This window comes from Typopeltis vanoorti, chromosome 16 (assembly GCF_054136105.1).
Source record: "Typopeltis vanoorti isolate ZY-2024b chromosome 16, IOZ_Tvanoo_1.0, whole genome shotgun sequence".
Classification (NCBI taxonomy): Eukaryota; Metazoa; Arthropoda; class Arachnida; order Uropygi; family Thelyphonidae; genus Typopeltis; species Typopeltis vanoorti.
In genome coordinates, this window is record NC_143564.1 from 35,192,687 (window position 1) to 35,209,093 (window position 16,407).

Here is a 16,407-nt window from a genome sequence, read left to right on the forward strand (position 1 = left end):
TATATATATGTACAGGGTGTTCGGGATAAATTTGACATATTTATAATTAATTATATTTTTCCGTAAGTTACATGTATTAACACACACTTCTCTTCATTTAAAAGTTTGGACCCTTCTTCATTCATATACAAGATGTCAGAAAGGATGGATAGCTGGAACCCACCTGAATCATGGAAGAGAATAACTTGTATCATGATGATTCGTGCCCGCCATCAAAATAAGGATATTACGACTGCTGCCCAATGCTCCCTGAATACAGTAAAAACAATCAGGCATGAACTAGAGACTTGCAATGGTGACTACGAGGATGTAGCAAGAAGAAAGATCCCTAGCAGACGATCTGATTGCGTTCGTACAGCAGAATTCCTCGCAAATCTGCAGGAACAGGTGTTGAAGAACCCTGGCATTGGAATTCGGGCTTTGTTCGTGGAGTTGCTAACTGTAGTCAAGCCCTGGATAACAAGGGTAGCCAATGGTAGGCCGTATGTATGGCAGCAGGATTCGGCCCCTTGCCACACCTCTGGGAAAAGTCAAAAATGGTTGTCTGAAAATTTCTACGACTTCACCAGTCCAAATGTTTGGCCTCCAAACTCCCCAGACCTTAACCCCATGGATTATTTTGTATGGGGCGCAGTTGAAAAAGACACCAATCGCACTTCCAGTAATACAAAAGCCCAGTTAATAGATAAAATTAAAACAGTTTTTGCGGCCCTTCCCAGGGAGACTGTAGCATCAGCTTGTTCGAGGTTCCGAAGCAGAATTGAAGCTGTGATCGATGCTAATGGTGGTTATTTTGAGTAAATCTTGTTGATAGTATTGTAATTAACTCTGCCTGTAATGTTTTTTTGTCAATTCATTAAATTTAATAGATACAAAGAAGATTTTCTTTTTCCTTACGAAACTGTCAAATTTATCCCGAACACCCTGTATATATATATAATTTTTTATTTTTATTTCATTGTATTTATTGATGATTTACACATCCAACCTTTCCACATCAAAGGTTGATGTGGAAAGGTTGGATGTGTCTACTGTAAGGATTGACTTTCAATTCTGGCTTAAAATCTTTATTCCTATTTTGTCTGTTCCACTCAGAAACTGATCACTTTCGATCTCATACTGAGGCAGCTGTTCTTCAATCCTCCCAAGTTGCTTGTTAATCTGGTGTCAGCAGGATGGGTTTGGCAGCAACATTTTCTTCCTAAAAATTTCAACACATATCTGTAAACAGATGTGGTTGAAGTGTTTGCTTTATTTTTAATTTCATTACATGATTTTGTGCTTATTCTTCTTTCAGCAGACTGTTGACTATAACCACTTATGTATCATCCATGGCACTCGATGGCTTGTCGTTTCTTGGATCTTTAATGCTTTTCCAAATTTCTTTTTTTTTCTGCATAACATTTCAGTTTTAATGAAAGAATGCTGATCATTTCACATTTTGATTTCACTTTTTGATTGTACACTGATTTTGCCTTCCTTATTACATTGGTTATCTTTCTTTCCTGTTTTTTACTGCTTAAGAGTTTGTTAATCTCCTAAAGGTTGCTAATCTCTCTAAATGCCCTTCACAACCCTTTTCTTTTTTGTAGTTCCTGTTTAGTGATGCTTCTTATCCATTTAATTCCCACTTGATTTATTCATCTCATATGACTTCCTTCATATTTGTTCTTCTTTATGAAAAATACTCTTGCAATGAATTTTGCAATTGAGTGTTCCTGATGTCTCTCTATGCAAGGCTTATTTCACGAATGTATACTTGATGTAATGGCATAATACAGTGGAAAATAAACCTGCATATCTGATATAGTTATAAAAAATAAATAAATAAAATAGCAGGTGGAGAGAAATGTCACATATTCACATGCCACATGTAATATATTTAAACTGAAAGAAAACAGGTGTGCTAAGAAAAGCTTTGTTTTATGAAACTGTTTGCAAGATGTATTGTTACCTTAATAAATATCTTGGATGTGACAATATTTGAATGTCTGAAGTTGAAATTTCATTAAGGCTGTTTAAAATACTTCTTGTAATTTTAATAAAGTTAACCAGTTAACGAATTTAGTACATAGTTATTTCTTACTACAGTAAATACTATGGTGGTGAACTCACTCACCATAGCAAATTACCACAATATATCACATCACAAATGATGTGCTAAAGGAAATTCACTATAACAAACTACTCCTTTTCATTCCGAAGTGTTCCTTCAGAATGAAAAGGAGTCGTTTTTGTGAGATTTCACTATATATCACTAAGCATTTTGGTGTCTTTCTCTCCCAAATGATGGTCTATTGATTTTCTTAGCTATACTCTTTTCTTTTTATTTTTAGATAGTCCTTCTCAAGGATTAGTGTTTGGAATTCCTTTGACTCAATGCATCCAGAATGACAGATTAGCTCGTCAACGTGGGTCAGACTTTTTAAGAGAAAAGTCTAGAAATTTAGAAGAAGTTGGAGACCAAGAGTCTAATCCAGTAAGTCGAAGTGAAGAGGAACTTTCTTGCTCCAGAGGACTGCATGGCGACAATATCAGTGAAACCTCCGTGTCATCGCATGGGGACACTAGAAGTGAAGGTCACCCATCTGACATTAGAACTCCAGTAAATAATTTCTTTCTCTCTCTCTTATACATTTTTGTGTCTACAAACTGGCCACTTTATTATGAATACCAACCTAATAACATTTTGCTACCTTTGGCCAGTATATTATGACATAGGTACTATAAGTTATCAGTAGCATTAAAAAACCAAATAAATTAAAATGAATAAATAAAGAAACCTAGACAAAGCAGCTGTTCATGGGATGTCAAAAATAATGGTGCCATTTTCATTGTTCTAATATAGGGTGTCTCAAAAAGAAATACTAATAATTTATAATTTTTTTTTTATTGAAGGTTCTAGAAATAAATAGTAAGAACTAAAATAACAAGTGATTATGAAGAATATTTAGTTTATTCTAGAATACCTCTATGTGTTTTCTATCATTTACAATAATCACACTAATTTTATGTTCAAATTCTTCAGTGGCACATGCCAGTACAGATTGTGATAGCTTCTTGAAGATGTTTCATTTCTGCAGTGTTTCTTGGTATGTTATGGTAAACTTTAGACTTAACAAATCTGAAGATCAAGCATGCCATTTTATAGGATTCCTCCCCCCCCCCCCCAACAGAAAAAAAAAAATCAATCTGTCATTCTGGCAGCGTGTTATTGCTTAGAAATAAAATGTTTAGATTTGAAGGTGAAGATTTAAGTTTTTGTAAACAATTATGACATATCAAACACTTGTATCATCAATTGTTATTTTCAATAAAATACCTTCAATAAAGAAAATATTAGGCATTCTTGTTTTAGCAATATGCTAGCCTTTTATGATAAAGTTACAAGAGCATTAAATGAGGGAAAGGCATATACTGCCATTTTCTTAGACTTAGCGAAGCCATTTGACAGGATGCCACATGATAAGCTGATATTTAAGTTGCAGCACATGGGTCTGGATGTCAGATTGGTCAACTGGATTCAGGATTGGCTGTCCGATAGGTATCAGAGAGTTGTGTATGGTGGGGAAGTTTCAAGGAAGCAGAGGGTTACAAGTGGGGTCCCACAGGGCTTAGTACTGGGACCTATATTGTTTAACCTTTATATCAATGACGTTGTCATTGGATTGCAAGGGGATATTCAGTTGTTTGCAGATGATGTGAAGCTGGGAAGGATTATTAGTAATAGTGCAGATGCGGCAGTCCTGCAAGAGGATTTAAATAAGCTAGATAGATGGGCAAATGAATGGGGGTTTCGGTTTAATGCAGCAAAATGTAAGGTCTTGAGGTTTGTGAAACATCGATGGGACACTGCATACTCAATGGGAGGAGTTACACTGGAGGAAGTAGGGGAGACAGGAGATCTGGGGTTGATGATTGATAGAAACCTGAAATTTAGGGGACATATTGCAAAGGTGGTGAAGGTAACACAGAGGATTGCTGCAATAATGAGAAGCACACTGACCTGCAGAGATAAAACAGTTATCATTCTGTTGTATAAGACCCTGATCAGACCACACTTGGACTGTTATTCTCAGATTTGGTCCCCAGGATTTGAAGGGGACAAATTAACTGTGGAAAGGGTACAAGGGCGGATAACAAAGATGGTTTCAGGACTGTACAATGATAGTTATGAGAATCGGCTGAGGGAATGTGGACTGCAGAGTTTGGTGGATAGAAGAAGGAGAGGTGATATGATTGAGACTTTTAAACTGTTGAGAGGTGGTTACAGGGTTGGCACTGGGGAATTCTTTCGCTTGGTTGAACAGCAGGAAGGAGTGATGACAAGATGCCATCCGGGAAATTATGAAAGGAAACTGTTAGCAAGAGGGTGAGGAGTGGTTTCTTTGCATGGAGGGTGGTTGAACCATGGAATGCATTGCCTGATGGAGTGGTGAGAGTGAAAACGGTCAATGAGTTGAAGGTGTGGTATGATAGACTTTGTGTTTCTTAGGGGGGACCTCCCCCTCGATGAGTCTTGATAGACTTTGTGTTTCTTAGGAGGGACCTCCCACGATGAGTCTTTTGACTCCATGGAGGCCTGAATAATAATAATAAAAAAATTGGAAATTTTTTCCTTTTTTTTTTCTTTTTTTTCCCCCCCACTTGGTTAGACTATAATAAATTTAGTTTAATCCTTTATCCAAGTGTAAGCAAATTATTAATATTTCTTTAGGGGGCATTTTTTTTTTTTTGGGGGACATTCTATATATTCCAGAAATATTCAGTGGGATATAGTCATGTGGCTATGCTGTCTAAAAAAGAAGAAAAGAGCTATTTTCATGCTCATGTAGTTCACTAGTTCACAGGATAAAATAATAATTCCAATCATAATTATTTTATGTGATTGACAGTAAATGAAATGTTATATATACTTTGACTAAAGAGCATAAAAGCAAATTGTATAATTATATTGATTTACAATATACTCCAGCCCATTTCAATTACTGGATGTTAGGGTATCATAATAAAATGGCTAGTATTATATATGTTATAGATACATGTTGTGATATAGAATGTTGTAATATTTTCTTAGTTATCTCATAACTACTTTCAATATTGTTTTAGAATTCTTTTAAATATACAGCAATTGGCTAAAGGCATTGCATTAGATTATATCCAAGGTCATCACAAAGAGCTGTGGATATGATCTGCGGATCATTTGGTAAGGAAATTTTGAAGAAAGTAGAGGAGACAAAAGATCTCAGTGTAGTGGTGGACAAGGACCTGAAGTTCAGAGATCACATTACACAAATTGTGAAGTCATCACATCAGATTATGGTAATGATACGAAGGACATTGACATGCAAAAATAAAGAGGTTATTGTTCCATTATGCCTTGATCAGGCCTCGTATGGATTATTGCGCACATTTAGTGACCTGGTTTTCAAGGTGATGAGGATATATATCCTGAAAATACATTGGCATGAAGATCCGGAGAAGATTGGCTAAAGTGATAACTGGACTTTGGAATGTGGAGTATGAAGACAGATTAAAAGAATGAAATTTGCTAAACCTTGTGAATAGGAGGAGGAGAAGGGGGGAAGATGTATAATGATATTGGTAAGCGGCATTACTGGATTAAGATGGAAAAAATTTTTCAAAGATTGGGAGAGGGAGGGTAGAATAAGAGGCCATCCCTGGGAACTATAAGGAGGGTATGAGCAAGGGAGTGAGGAATAGGTTCTTTGAGTGGAGACTGGTTGGTGAGTAGAATGTATTGCCTAACAGTGTAATGAATGCAGATATGTTGAAACATTAAAAAAGCACAGTTTGATGAACTTTATGTGTGATGGCATGCACCTCCAGTAATAAGTCTTTTGATTCCATGGAGATTCTGTTGTGTTAATAGGGCGTTTAAAAGTTTAAAAATTTCCTGTTGCAACCAAACATGATATGATTGAACAACTTTTTTAAACACCTTTAAAAAAGTGTTTGGGACCTTTGCTAAAGGTCCCAAACACTAAATTTCATTGAAATCTAGTGTGCAAATAGGGCTGCATTTTATGCTTAGACAGACAAAGTGACACAGTTAATTGCTTATGCATTCTGTGAGGTGTATTTAAATAAACAATGCAAATAATGACATATGATTTTGAAATTGCTGATAGTTTTCTTTTCTCCTTTTAAAAAAAATTAAAACTTAGTTATGCCAAGCATTAGTGCTAACAAATAGATGAAAACAAGATAAAAATGCAACATGGAAATGCCCTTTATTTAGTGAGGCAAGCACAAACTGAGTGATCATTATGGTGAGAATGACCATATAGTCCTGCCCTGGAGGATCAATAGGCATATAGAGGTATCAAGGCAGAAGGAATTTATGTGGAAATATTATTATTATTATTATTGCACCCTCCATGGAATCTGCAGACTTACTGTGGGAGATTCATTTAACTGACAAAATGTTTATCATGCCGAATCTTAAAATCCTTAACACTCCTTGCATTACGAACACATTCTAGTTATGCGTTCCATTCACTGACAATACTCAATATAAAAAATCTACTCCTCACACTTTTACATAACTTTCAGGGATGGCCTCTGGTTCTTTCCCTCTTACCCACTACTCTTTTTATAATCCCATCTGGATTAATCTGAGAAAATCCTCTTTAACTTAAATATCTCTATCATATTCCCTTTTTCCTCCTATCTCTGCAATTCACATTTCTTCAGCCTCTCTTCATAGCCAGTATTCCTAAGGCTTAATATTGTCTTAGCCACTTGTCTCTGGACCATCTCCAATGTTTCCACATCATATTGAAAACCAGGTGATCAAATTTGCACACATATGCACACACATTTGCACAGTAGTCTAAGTGTGGTCTGACCAGTGCTTTATGCATTGGCACAACCACTTCCTTTCCTTATATGTTAGAGTACTTATAGCAGCACTATGATGTGCAGTCTTTTGCACCACTTGCAATATGCCTTCTAAACTTCAGTTGACTTCTACTGTCAACTTTCAATTCTATATCTTGAATCTAATCCACTTCCTGCAGTACAGTACTGTCAGTATCACATCCTTATATTTCTGTACTCCACAATGCAATACCTTGCACTTATTAATATTAAAGCTACAACTCCACTCCTTTGTCCAAGTCAAAAGTCTATTCAAATCTTCCAGAAGGGAAATGAAATTTGCACGATAATGTGAAGATCATGTGATAATGATCTTCACATTATCATTGTGAAGATCCACAGTCAGTCCACATGATATATCATTTACAAACAAGTTAAACAGCAGGGGCCCAAGAACAGAACCCTGGGACATGCCACTGTTTTTTTTTTTTTTGACACTGCTTCATCACACAGAACATGTTAGTATCATTCAGAGAGTCAATCTCTGATCCATCTAATCGGTATACTATATATTCTCATCCTCTGCAGCTTGTACACCAACTTGTCATGTGGTAATCTATCAGATACTTTTGCAAAGTCCTAGAATATCACTATATGATTTTCCCTTGTCTAATACACTCATTATCTTATCATAAAATGCAAGTAAATTGCTAAAACAAGACCTTCCCTTTACAAATTCATGCTGACCATCATAAAGAATGCTATGTCCATCAATCCATTCATGTATTCTATTCTATTCCTAATGAATCTCTCCAACACTTTGACTACAACTGCATACAGACTGGTCTATAATTGGCAACTTCTGTCCTAGAACCATGCTTGTGGAGTGGTATATTTTGCCTTCTTTCTGCTTCTTAGGAACCCTATCCATTGCAAGACTCTCATTAAATAACCAGGTCAAGGGCATAGCTACCTGTTGTGCACATTCTTTAAGAATATGTGGTGATACATCCATTCCCACAGCCTTATTAACATCTAACCCAATCAACACCTGATACACCTCTGATTCTTTCACTTCCAATTCTCCTAATTCCAATTCCAATCTCCTCTCATACTGCACCCTTTCTTTCTTTATCATACTCATCACTTTCCTAGCCTGTACTTTATACTGTTCATGGATCTGATCACCACCAACTGTATTGTACCTCCTCTATAGCATTTTATTTTCCAACACAGCTTGTTTGATTTCATTTGATTTCACTGTTCATCCATTTCACTCCTACTCTATTTACTTGCTTAACCCTTGGTGTGCAGTTATTATACATGGCTTGTGTCAGATACCGCCTTGTGAATTTCCATGCACTGTCAAGATCTTTTCTATTCAGCTCATCTACCAAACGTAGTGATGCTAACTGACTACACAGCTTCCTATAATCATCCGCTTTATACTTCCACATATATCCATTTTTGGCAGTAACCTTTTCTTGTTTCGCCACTTCCCAAACCTCATGATCGCTCTCTCTCACCAACCAGCTACAGTGTCAACACTTCATTAACAACTACATCTTGTAATGCAGTTGTTAATGTTGTTGCAGTTATCTAACTGTAAGCACAATGTCAAGGTATACTGGAATTTTGCAAGGAAATAAAAAAAAAAAACAGTTCATATATTTCAATAAATGTAATTTGGAACCAACATGTTTTTCATGTACATTTAACGTAATTATTTTCTCTGCAAGCATTTTGTATGAAAAATTTCTGCAAGATTTTCAGCAAAATGAAAGATACTGAATAAATTAATTTGTTTATTTACACTGATTGGAAGAATAAATGATAATAATAAAAGATGGTAAGGCAAATATTTCTAGTAATAAATAAATATATTGCTAAGATTCTGATATTTCAAAATAGATGTAGTTTTTTTTTCACACTTGAAATTTTATATCTCTTGTGAACAAACAAAATAAATAAAATGTGAAGCAGAACATTTTTATTGTTGAAATATTGTAAGGTAGTTCATGTATTCGATTAACTTAGAGTATAATGGTCAGACATATGGCAGCTCATTGGACATGTTTCATAGAACCATTGCACAAGATCTCATGTAGACAGCACTGTAGTATATTTTCATAGGAAGCATTTGCACTTCTCAAGGCACTGGTTAGAATGTAGTATACCAGTATATATAAGCCATCGAATTTTCTCTACAACATAGTACTGCTCTTTTAATTTTTGGTCTTATTGAAGAAGGGAAGAAAACAGGTGATATTAAACATTCAACAGAAAATTGAAATTATAAAAAAACATCGAAGGAGAGGTTGACAAAATACTTTCATGAGAAAATGAACATACATTCAAATTGCATGTATAGTGAAGGATGGTTGTACAGGTTTAAGTAGCTTCATGGAGAGAAGCATTCATCAGATTTTGAGGGTGCATAATACTTTGTAAAAGTTTTCCAAGAAATTGTTCATGATAACAAGCATATAATGCAGATGAGATCAGCTTGTTTTGGCAGATGTTACCACATCAACTACGGAGCACGGTTGTGAAGACAACTCAGCAGTTAAATTTACAAAGTTAAGAACACGTTACTATTTTGTGCTGTGCCAATGCTGCTGGAACCCACAGATGCAAACCCATTGGAATTTCAGGAGTAATCCATGGTCATTCCAGCTGCACGGAAAAAATTACACCTCTGTTTTCCTATAGTGATTACTATAAATAAATTTATGTAGTTCTCCTGATTATGCTACATCTATAGGCAGGCATGGTTTTAAGTGGCATAATCTAAAAATCGGCAATTTTTTATTTGTGTATTTTATTATTTCCATCAGTTGCTATATATAAAGATAAAGAGATTATACAAATTAAGATATTTTAGAAATGAAGTATCTATCAATAGTAGCATAGTTTTGTTATGGAAACCATTGTCAAATTCGTTGTTATGCACTTTCTTTCAGTATGACAATTTTGATAAAATATCATGTCACTGGCCCCAACCATAATGCTCTTACTTTGCATATTGATACATATTAGCCTTGATGGGAATATGTTTCTTTTATAACACTTTTATAACAAGTTTCTCATGATATTATGTGTGATATAACACAAGTTAATGAAATAATTTAGGAAGGATAAACATTAATTTGTTTGTCAGCTTTCATTTGCAGTTACTTGGCATAACAGGTGTACATACTTACAGTTAAACTGTGCACTACATAATTAATAACATCACTATAGTTAAACTTGCACTGTTTGTAAAAAAGAATTGATTTAAATCAGCATGGTATATACATTACAGCAAAATGAATAACTGGATGGATGGAAGCTTGGTTTTCCAATTTGTAGTGATGTGGTAATTTTATAAAAGTGAAATGCTAATCAAAAAAACATGTTTGTTTATACAGGGGACTTGGTGAGGAGAGAGAAAGAAACACAACTAATTGCTTGATGTGGTATCAAAAATAAGAAAATACCACCAAAATAAACTGAACAAGAAGGCAGAAAGCTCTAACCTAACAGATAACTTGCAGATACTCCTGTGATTCATTGACCATAATTTATAATTGTATTTTTGGGGAGGATAGAGGGAACAGGACAGGATGTAGTGTATTGCTGATGATAGCTGCAAAATTTAAGGAAGCAAAATTAGAAGTTAAAGAGGATTTTAGGTCTGGGGGAGATGGTTTGTTTGGGGCTGTCTGGTGTGAGACAGAGGCAAATAGGACAAAATACATTGTTGAGTGCTGCTACAGATCTGGGGGGGGGGGGGGTCCACAGGAAGATGTAGATGCCATGTATCGGCAGATTAGCACATGAGTGTAGGCTGAAAAGTTATTGTGGGAGACTTGAACTATAGGAAGGGACATCGATTAATCTGGTCTGATTTTCCCTTTTCAGTCTTTTCCAACTGTAGGTCACTTTGTAGGCATTGTCCACAAAGTTTTCCTGTTGATTTTTACAGGGTAGTTCACCATTGCTTTCCCCAACCCTCCAATTTTATCCAGGCTCATGACCGACATATGGTTGGGACGTATTCATACCTATAAACCATGTGTGTTCACGGGGCCAGTTTGCCTGTTCTGGGGGACGAAAAACTCAAGTTTCCGGGTGAAAAAACCCCCTACCTCCCTATGAGACTGGCTAACTCACTTTTAGTCGAGAGACCAGATAAAGATTCCTCATATTACTGACAGGAATCGAACCCAGGTCTTTCTGACCAAAGGGCTTCGTCTATACTGACTGAGCTACGGAGGCTCCACAGGACATTAACTGGAATGAGGAAAGAAATAATACATGAAACAACATGTTATGGAGGAACAAGGGGTTTGAGAGTGTTGGATCTGATAATAGCATCAGAAAATATATCCATAACCAAGGTAGACACTCTGCCTCCATTTGGGGAGAGTGACCATGTTGTCTTGTTCTGGGAAGTTGCCAAACATGTGGAATTCTCCGTCCAGAAGAGGTTTATGTTAATTTATAAGACTGATGATTATGAGAAACTTAGGAGTCATCTTGGAACAGTACTATGGCTTGAGAAGCTACAAGAAACTACATCAGTAGTGCATGGTACATGATCAGAGATTGCTTGTGAGTAGTACTAGTATCAGATGCATATCCAAAATCAGGAGGATAAACCAACTTGGAATTAAGTGGATGAATAGGATTATAAAGCAATATCTTTATATTCCCTCCACAATGTTTTCTTCTTTTCCTGCAAAAGAAGAAAACATTATGGAGGGAATATAAAGAAAAAAGTAATCAACATACTCATGAGCAGTACAAACGTAAGCAAGAAGGGTGACTAATATGATAGAGGCCAAATCAGACTATGAGAGAGAATTAGCTAAACAAGCCAAAGTAAACCCCAAAGAGTTTTTTCATGTAGCAAGTAAGAGGAGAAATGAGTATGGCAGGATGACTTTAAACAGTGCTCATGGTAGGATGGTGAAAAAAGAAATAATTGAGTTGGTGAGTGATCATTTTGCAAAGGTGTATCATTCAGATTGGAGATTTTACAGTTGCTGATGTTACAAAGACATATATAAAAATTGAGGTAGATGAATTGTGTTCTGCATATTAAAAAATATGAATGTGAACACATCGGTGGGACTGAATGGTATAGCCTGTGTACTACATGGATATGCAAGAGAATTGGCATTGCCTCTGATGGAGTTATTCAATGTAAGTCTCAACTCTGGCAGGGTTCCAAGGGAGTGGAAAAGGGGTAAGATAGTACCTTTAAGCAATGGTACCATCTCTTTCTATCTTATTAATTGGACAGAGAGTTTGCTATCTCTGTCCAAGACAGAGATAGCAAACTACAGACCAATTAATATATCAAGAGTGGTTATTAAAGTATTGGAAAAGTTTGTGAAGGGTAAAATACAACAGTGGGTGGATAGTGATGCAATACTCTATAGTGGGCAGCATAGCTTTGTATAGTGTAGGTCTTGTCTTAGTAACTTATTCACATTTTATAATAAAGTGACAGAATCGGATAAAGGTAATGGCTACACCGTGATACTGCTCGACATTGCCAAGGCATTTGACAGAATACCACATGGAAAACTATTACAAAAGCTGGTACAAATGGGAATGGATATGAGGCTAGTAGTGATATGAGTGTGGTTGATAGAGAGATGCCACAGAGTAGTATATGGTGGAGTAGAATCTAGGAGAATGATGGTGACTAGTGGAGTACCTTTGGGTTCAGTACTAGGGCTACTTCTTTTTAATTTGTAAATCAATGACATAGGGAAAGATTTAAGAGGGATATTCAGTTGTTTGCTGATGATGCAAAACTTGGGGAGAGCAATTGTTGATAAAGGTGATGTAGATATCCTACAGGATGATTTAAATAAATTGGCATTGTGGGCAAAGAATCGTGATTGTCAAGGTAATGTTGCAAAATATAAGGTAAGATTGCTTGGATTTGAAAAACTCACTAACAAGTAAAGTAGGGAAGTTATTATCCCTCTTTATGAGGCTATGATTTGGCCACATCTTGACTGTTGTGCACAGATTTAGTCACCTACATTTCTTGGGGACCAGGCAGTAGAGAGGATTCAGAAACAAGTGACCAAGATGATGACAGGTCTATGGAATACTCGCTATGAGAATAGGTTGAAGGTTTTTGGAGAAAAGAGGGGACATGATAGAAACTTTCAAGATCTTAAAGGAGTTTTATAAAATTTATGCAAGTGAAATTATTCAATATATGACAGATAGTCAGAGAACTATCTGTGAAAGTTGTGTAAGAGTGTGGTTAGTAGGGGTGGGTGGACCAGATTTTTTCATAGAGAGTGGTGAGTGGAATGGATTGCTATAATTGTTTGTGAGTTCCCTGACAGTGAATGAATTCAAGGAAAATATGATAGGATTTGTTTGTATAATGGTTAATTTGGGTCTCCCATGATGAGTCTCTGGACTCCATGGAGATGCCGTAAAATAATGATAATAATAATAATTTTAATTACCTTTAAATTTATCAGCAATGTTTTATTATTTTATTCCCTCTAATTCTTTGGAAGCTAGTGAAATGAGCTTAGTGAAATTTTCATAGCAGACTGGTCATCCTTATCTGCCTAGTGTAATTTTTAAAAAAATTGTATTTATTCATTTATATGGTTGGGAAGGGAAGTAGAATTTTCCATTTGATTGAAAGGAAGTAAGTTATAAACTGTTCAGGGAAACAACAGCTCTCTATTAGAAACAGACTAAATATATACCTTTTTGTTTACTACCATTTTTTTTTGTTGTTGTTGTTTACAGTTTGTTGGGTCCATAGTGCATCTCCGCAGCACATGATGCATAACTTCAAGTTAACGATCCTTCAGATCGGCAAACAAAAAATTCCTTTTCCATCGAAGGTTGGATAAACATTAGATTACTCTATAGTGTCATTGCAAAAGGTGGTGGTAGATTGGAGGTATCAAACCATAGGTCTGATTGTGTTTCTTCTCTACTTGTTAAGATTTGGTAGAAATTAGTAAGAACTCATATACAAAATTGGACAGATGACAGCAATATTATTCAGTCAAACCAAGATTAATTTTTTAAAGGGCACTCTTGTTTTACTGAGCTGGTTACTTTTTACAATAGAATAACAAGAGCAGTGGATGAGATAAGTCATACACTGACATTTTTTTTTCTTTTTTTTTTTTTCAAAGGTATTTCACAGGATGCGACATGACTAAAAGTTACAACATATGGGTTTGGATATCAGGTTAGTGGTAATTGGCTTTCTGACAGATATCAGAGAGTTGTATATGGGTAAGGGCAAGTATCAGCAAGTAGGAAGGTTATAAGTGGTGTTCTACAGGGATCCTTACTGTTCATTCTTTATATCAGTGATAGTGCCATGGGACTACAGGGAGATATTCAATTGTTTGCAGATGACATAAAGCTTGGGAGGGTTATTAGTAAGTGCTGATGTTTTTGCTCTTCAAGAGGATTTGAATAAGCTTGAAAGGATTATCAGTTTAATGCAACTAAAGGTCTTAAAATTGGGATTCATATATGGGATGCTTTGTACTTACTTGGTGGAGTTCTACTAGATGAGGTGGAAAAGCAAGGGATCTTGGGGTGATTGTTTATGGAAATTTGAAGTACAGAGGATGTATTGCAAAGGTTGTGAAAACATTTCAGAAAATTGCAGCAGTGTTGAGGACAACATTGACCATGAGAGATAAAAAGTGCTGGGTTCCATTGTATAAAGCTTTGATCAGACACATCTGGATTTCTGTGCTCAGATCTGGTGACCAGGATTTGAGGGAATGAAGTAACCTTGGAAAGGATACAGAGACAGATAACAAAAATGATATCAGGACTGTACAGTATTGATTATGAGGATAGACTGTGAGGGCATGCAGCCTGCAGAGTTTGGTGAATAGAAGGCAAAGGGGAGGGGATATGATCAAGGCATTTAAACTGTTTAACCATGTGGAGGTTGCTGTCGAAACAAGTGCAGCAGAGGACGTGTATCTGAGAGATACATTCATTACTAGTATGTGCTAAAATGCGATAAAACTTTAAAAAAAAAACACTGCAAATATAATGCATGATGGTTTATTTATTTTCAGTTACAATCTAGAAATTATTGAACAAAAAAAAAAAACAACTAAGCCAATACTATACTAACATCGGAGTTCATGGTATCTCTCAGATACAATTTACTATCAAATATCACTTTCACTTATGCATTCGACTCTATCATTGTCATCATCAGACTCGAGTAACAAAATCGCTGAATCTCTTCAACATCTGATGGATTATCCAATCGATATATTTTTACAGCCATTTTCAATGGTAAATAAAAAAAAAACCCAACTAAATCAATACTATACTGCATCAGAGGTTGCATTATCTCTCAGATACAATTTACTATAAAATATCACACACCTTTACATAACATGTGTTAAACCAAAACTGACCGCATAAACAGTGTAGAATATCACTCGTAATATATGCATGCGCAGCTAGTCATGACCTCCAAGCTATACACTTGGTTCCACTGGATGTGTGTAAGAATGTTTATATTAAACAATTTGTTTGTATCTGTCAGATCAGCCACGATCTCTGCAGGGTTAAGGGTTATAATCATATTAACACTGAGGAGATTTTTCATATGGTAGAATGCAGGAAAGGAGCAAGGACAAGGGATCATCCCTGAAAGTTGCAAAAGGAGGTGGTGAGTAAAAGGCTAAGAAGTGAATTTTTTGTATGGAGAGTGGTAGGAGCATGGAATGCATTGCCTGAGAGAACAGTTAGTGTGCAGACAGTGGATGAGTTTTAGCAGTGACATGATAGACTTTGTGTTGACCTTCCATGATAATAATGATCATAATAATAATATTAGTAATAGCCTTTTCTTGATTTCAGTTTATCACATGAAGGACATGATGTTTTGCAACCACTTTGAATCTTTTGCAGTAGGAAAATAAGATTGGCTCTCACTTTTAGTTGAAAAAAAAACTAAATAGATTCATCACATCATGATAAAATTAAAATTCAATTTTTTTTCCAAATGAAGGGTATGTGTTACATTGTTCTTCTAACTCCACCACAAAGGTGCTAACAGTAAGAAAGGTGGTGGTCTCAAATTGTGTGATAAATATCCTGCACCATTCCATAGCAAAATCTTCCTGTTTTAGGATTACATGGAGATCAGAATTCATTATGAATAATTATGGAGATATGCTGCCATGTTACAGAAGTTACTTTGTTAGATTAAAATGAAATTCAACGTTTTGACCTTTATATCAAGGTCATCCTTGGGTATCTATATACAGTATGTTTCTTCTCTAGTTGACCATGAAACACACACGCATGCACACACACACATTCATTGGATTACAAGCTACATCGGTACACACTACAGTGGGCTGAATATAACTGTTTTGATCATCCATTGACCTCTGGTGGAAATTCAAAGAAGTCTGTGAAATTCTTATCCATCAATCAGATCTTAACAAAAATGATGTCTTAAAAGTAGGTAGAATTTAGATGACTCATCTATAACCCATATAGCATCCTTAAAAGAAGAACTTCAACAAT

At 35.8% G+C, this 16,407-nt stretch overlaps 1 protein-coding gene across 1 annotated transcript in view; it reads left to right on the plus strand.

The window, feature by feature from the left end:
• RhoGAP102A (Rho GTPase activating protein at 102A) overlaps nucleotides 1-16,407 on the plus strand; it is a 382,252-nt gene that overhangs the window by 172,312 nt on the left and 193,533 nt on the right. Inside the window, exon 5 of the mRNA XM_090406360.1 lies at nucleotides 2,337-2,605. Within this exon, the coding sequence (XP_090262486.1) occupies nucleotides 2,337-2,605 (269 nt within the window). The remainder of the gene's footprint in view (nucleotides 1-2,336; nucleotides 2,606-16,407) is intronic.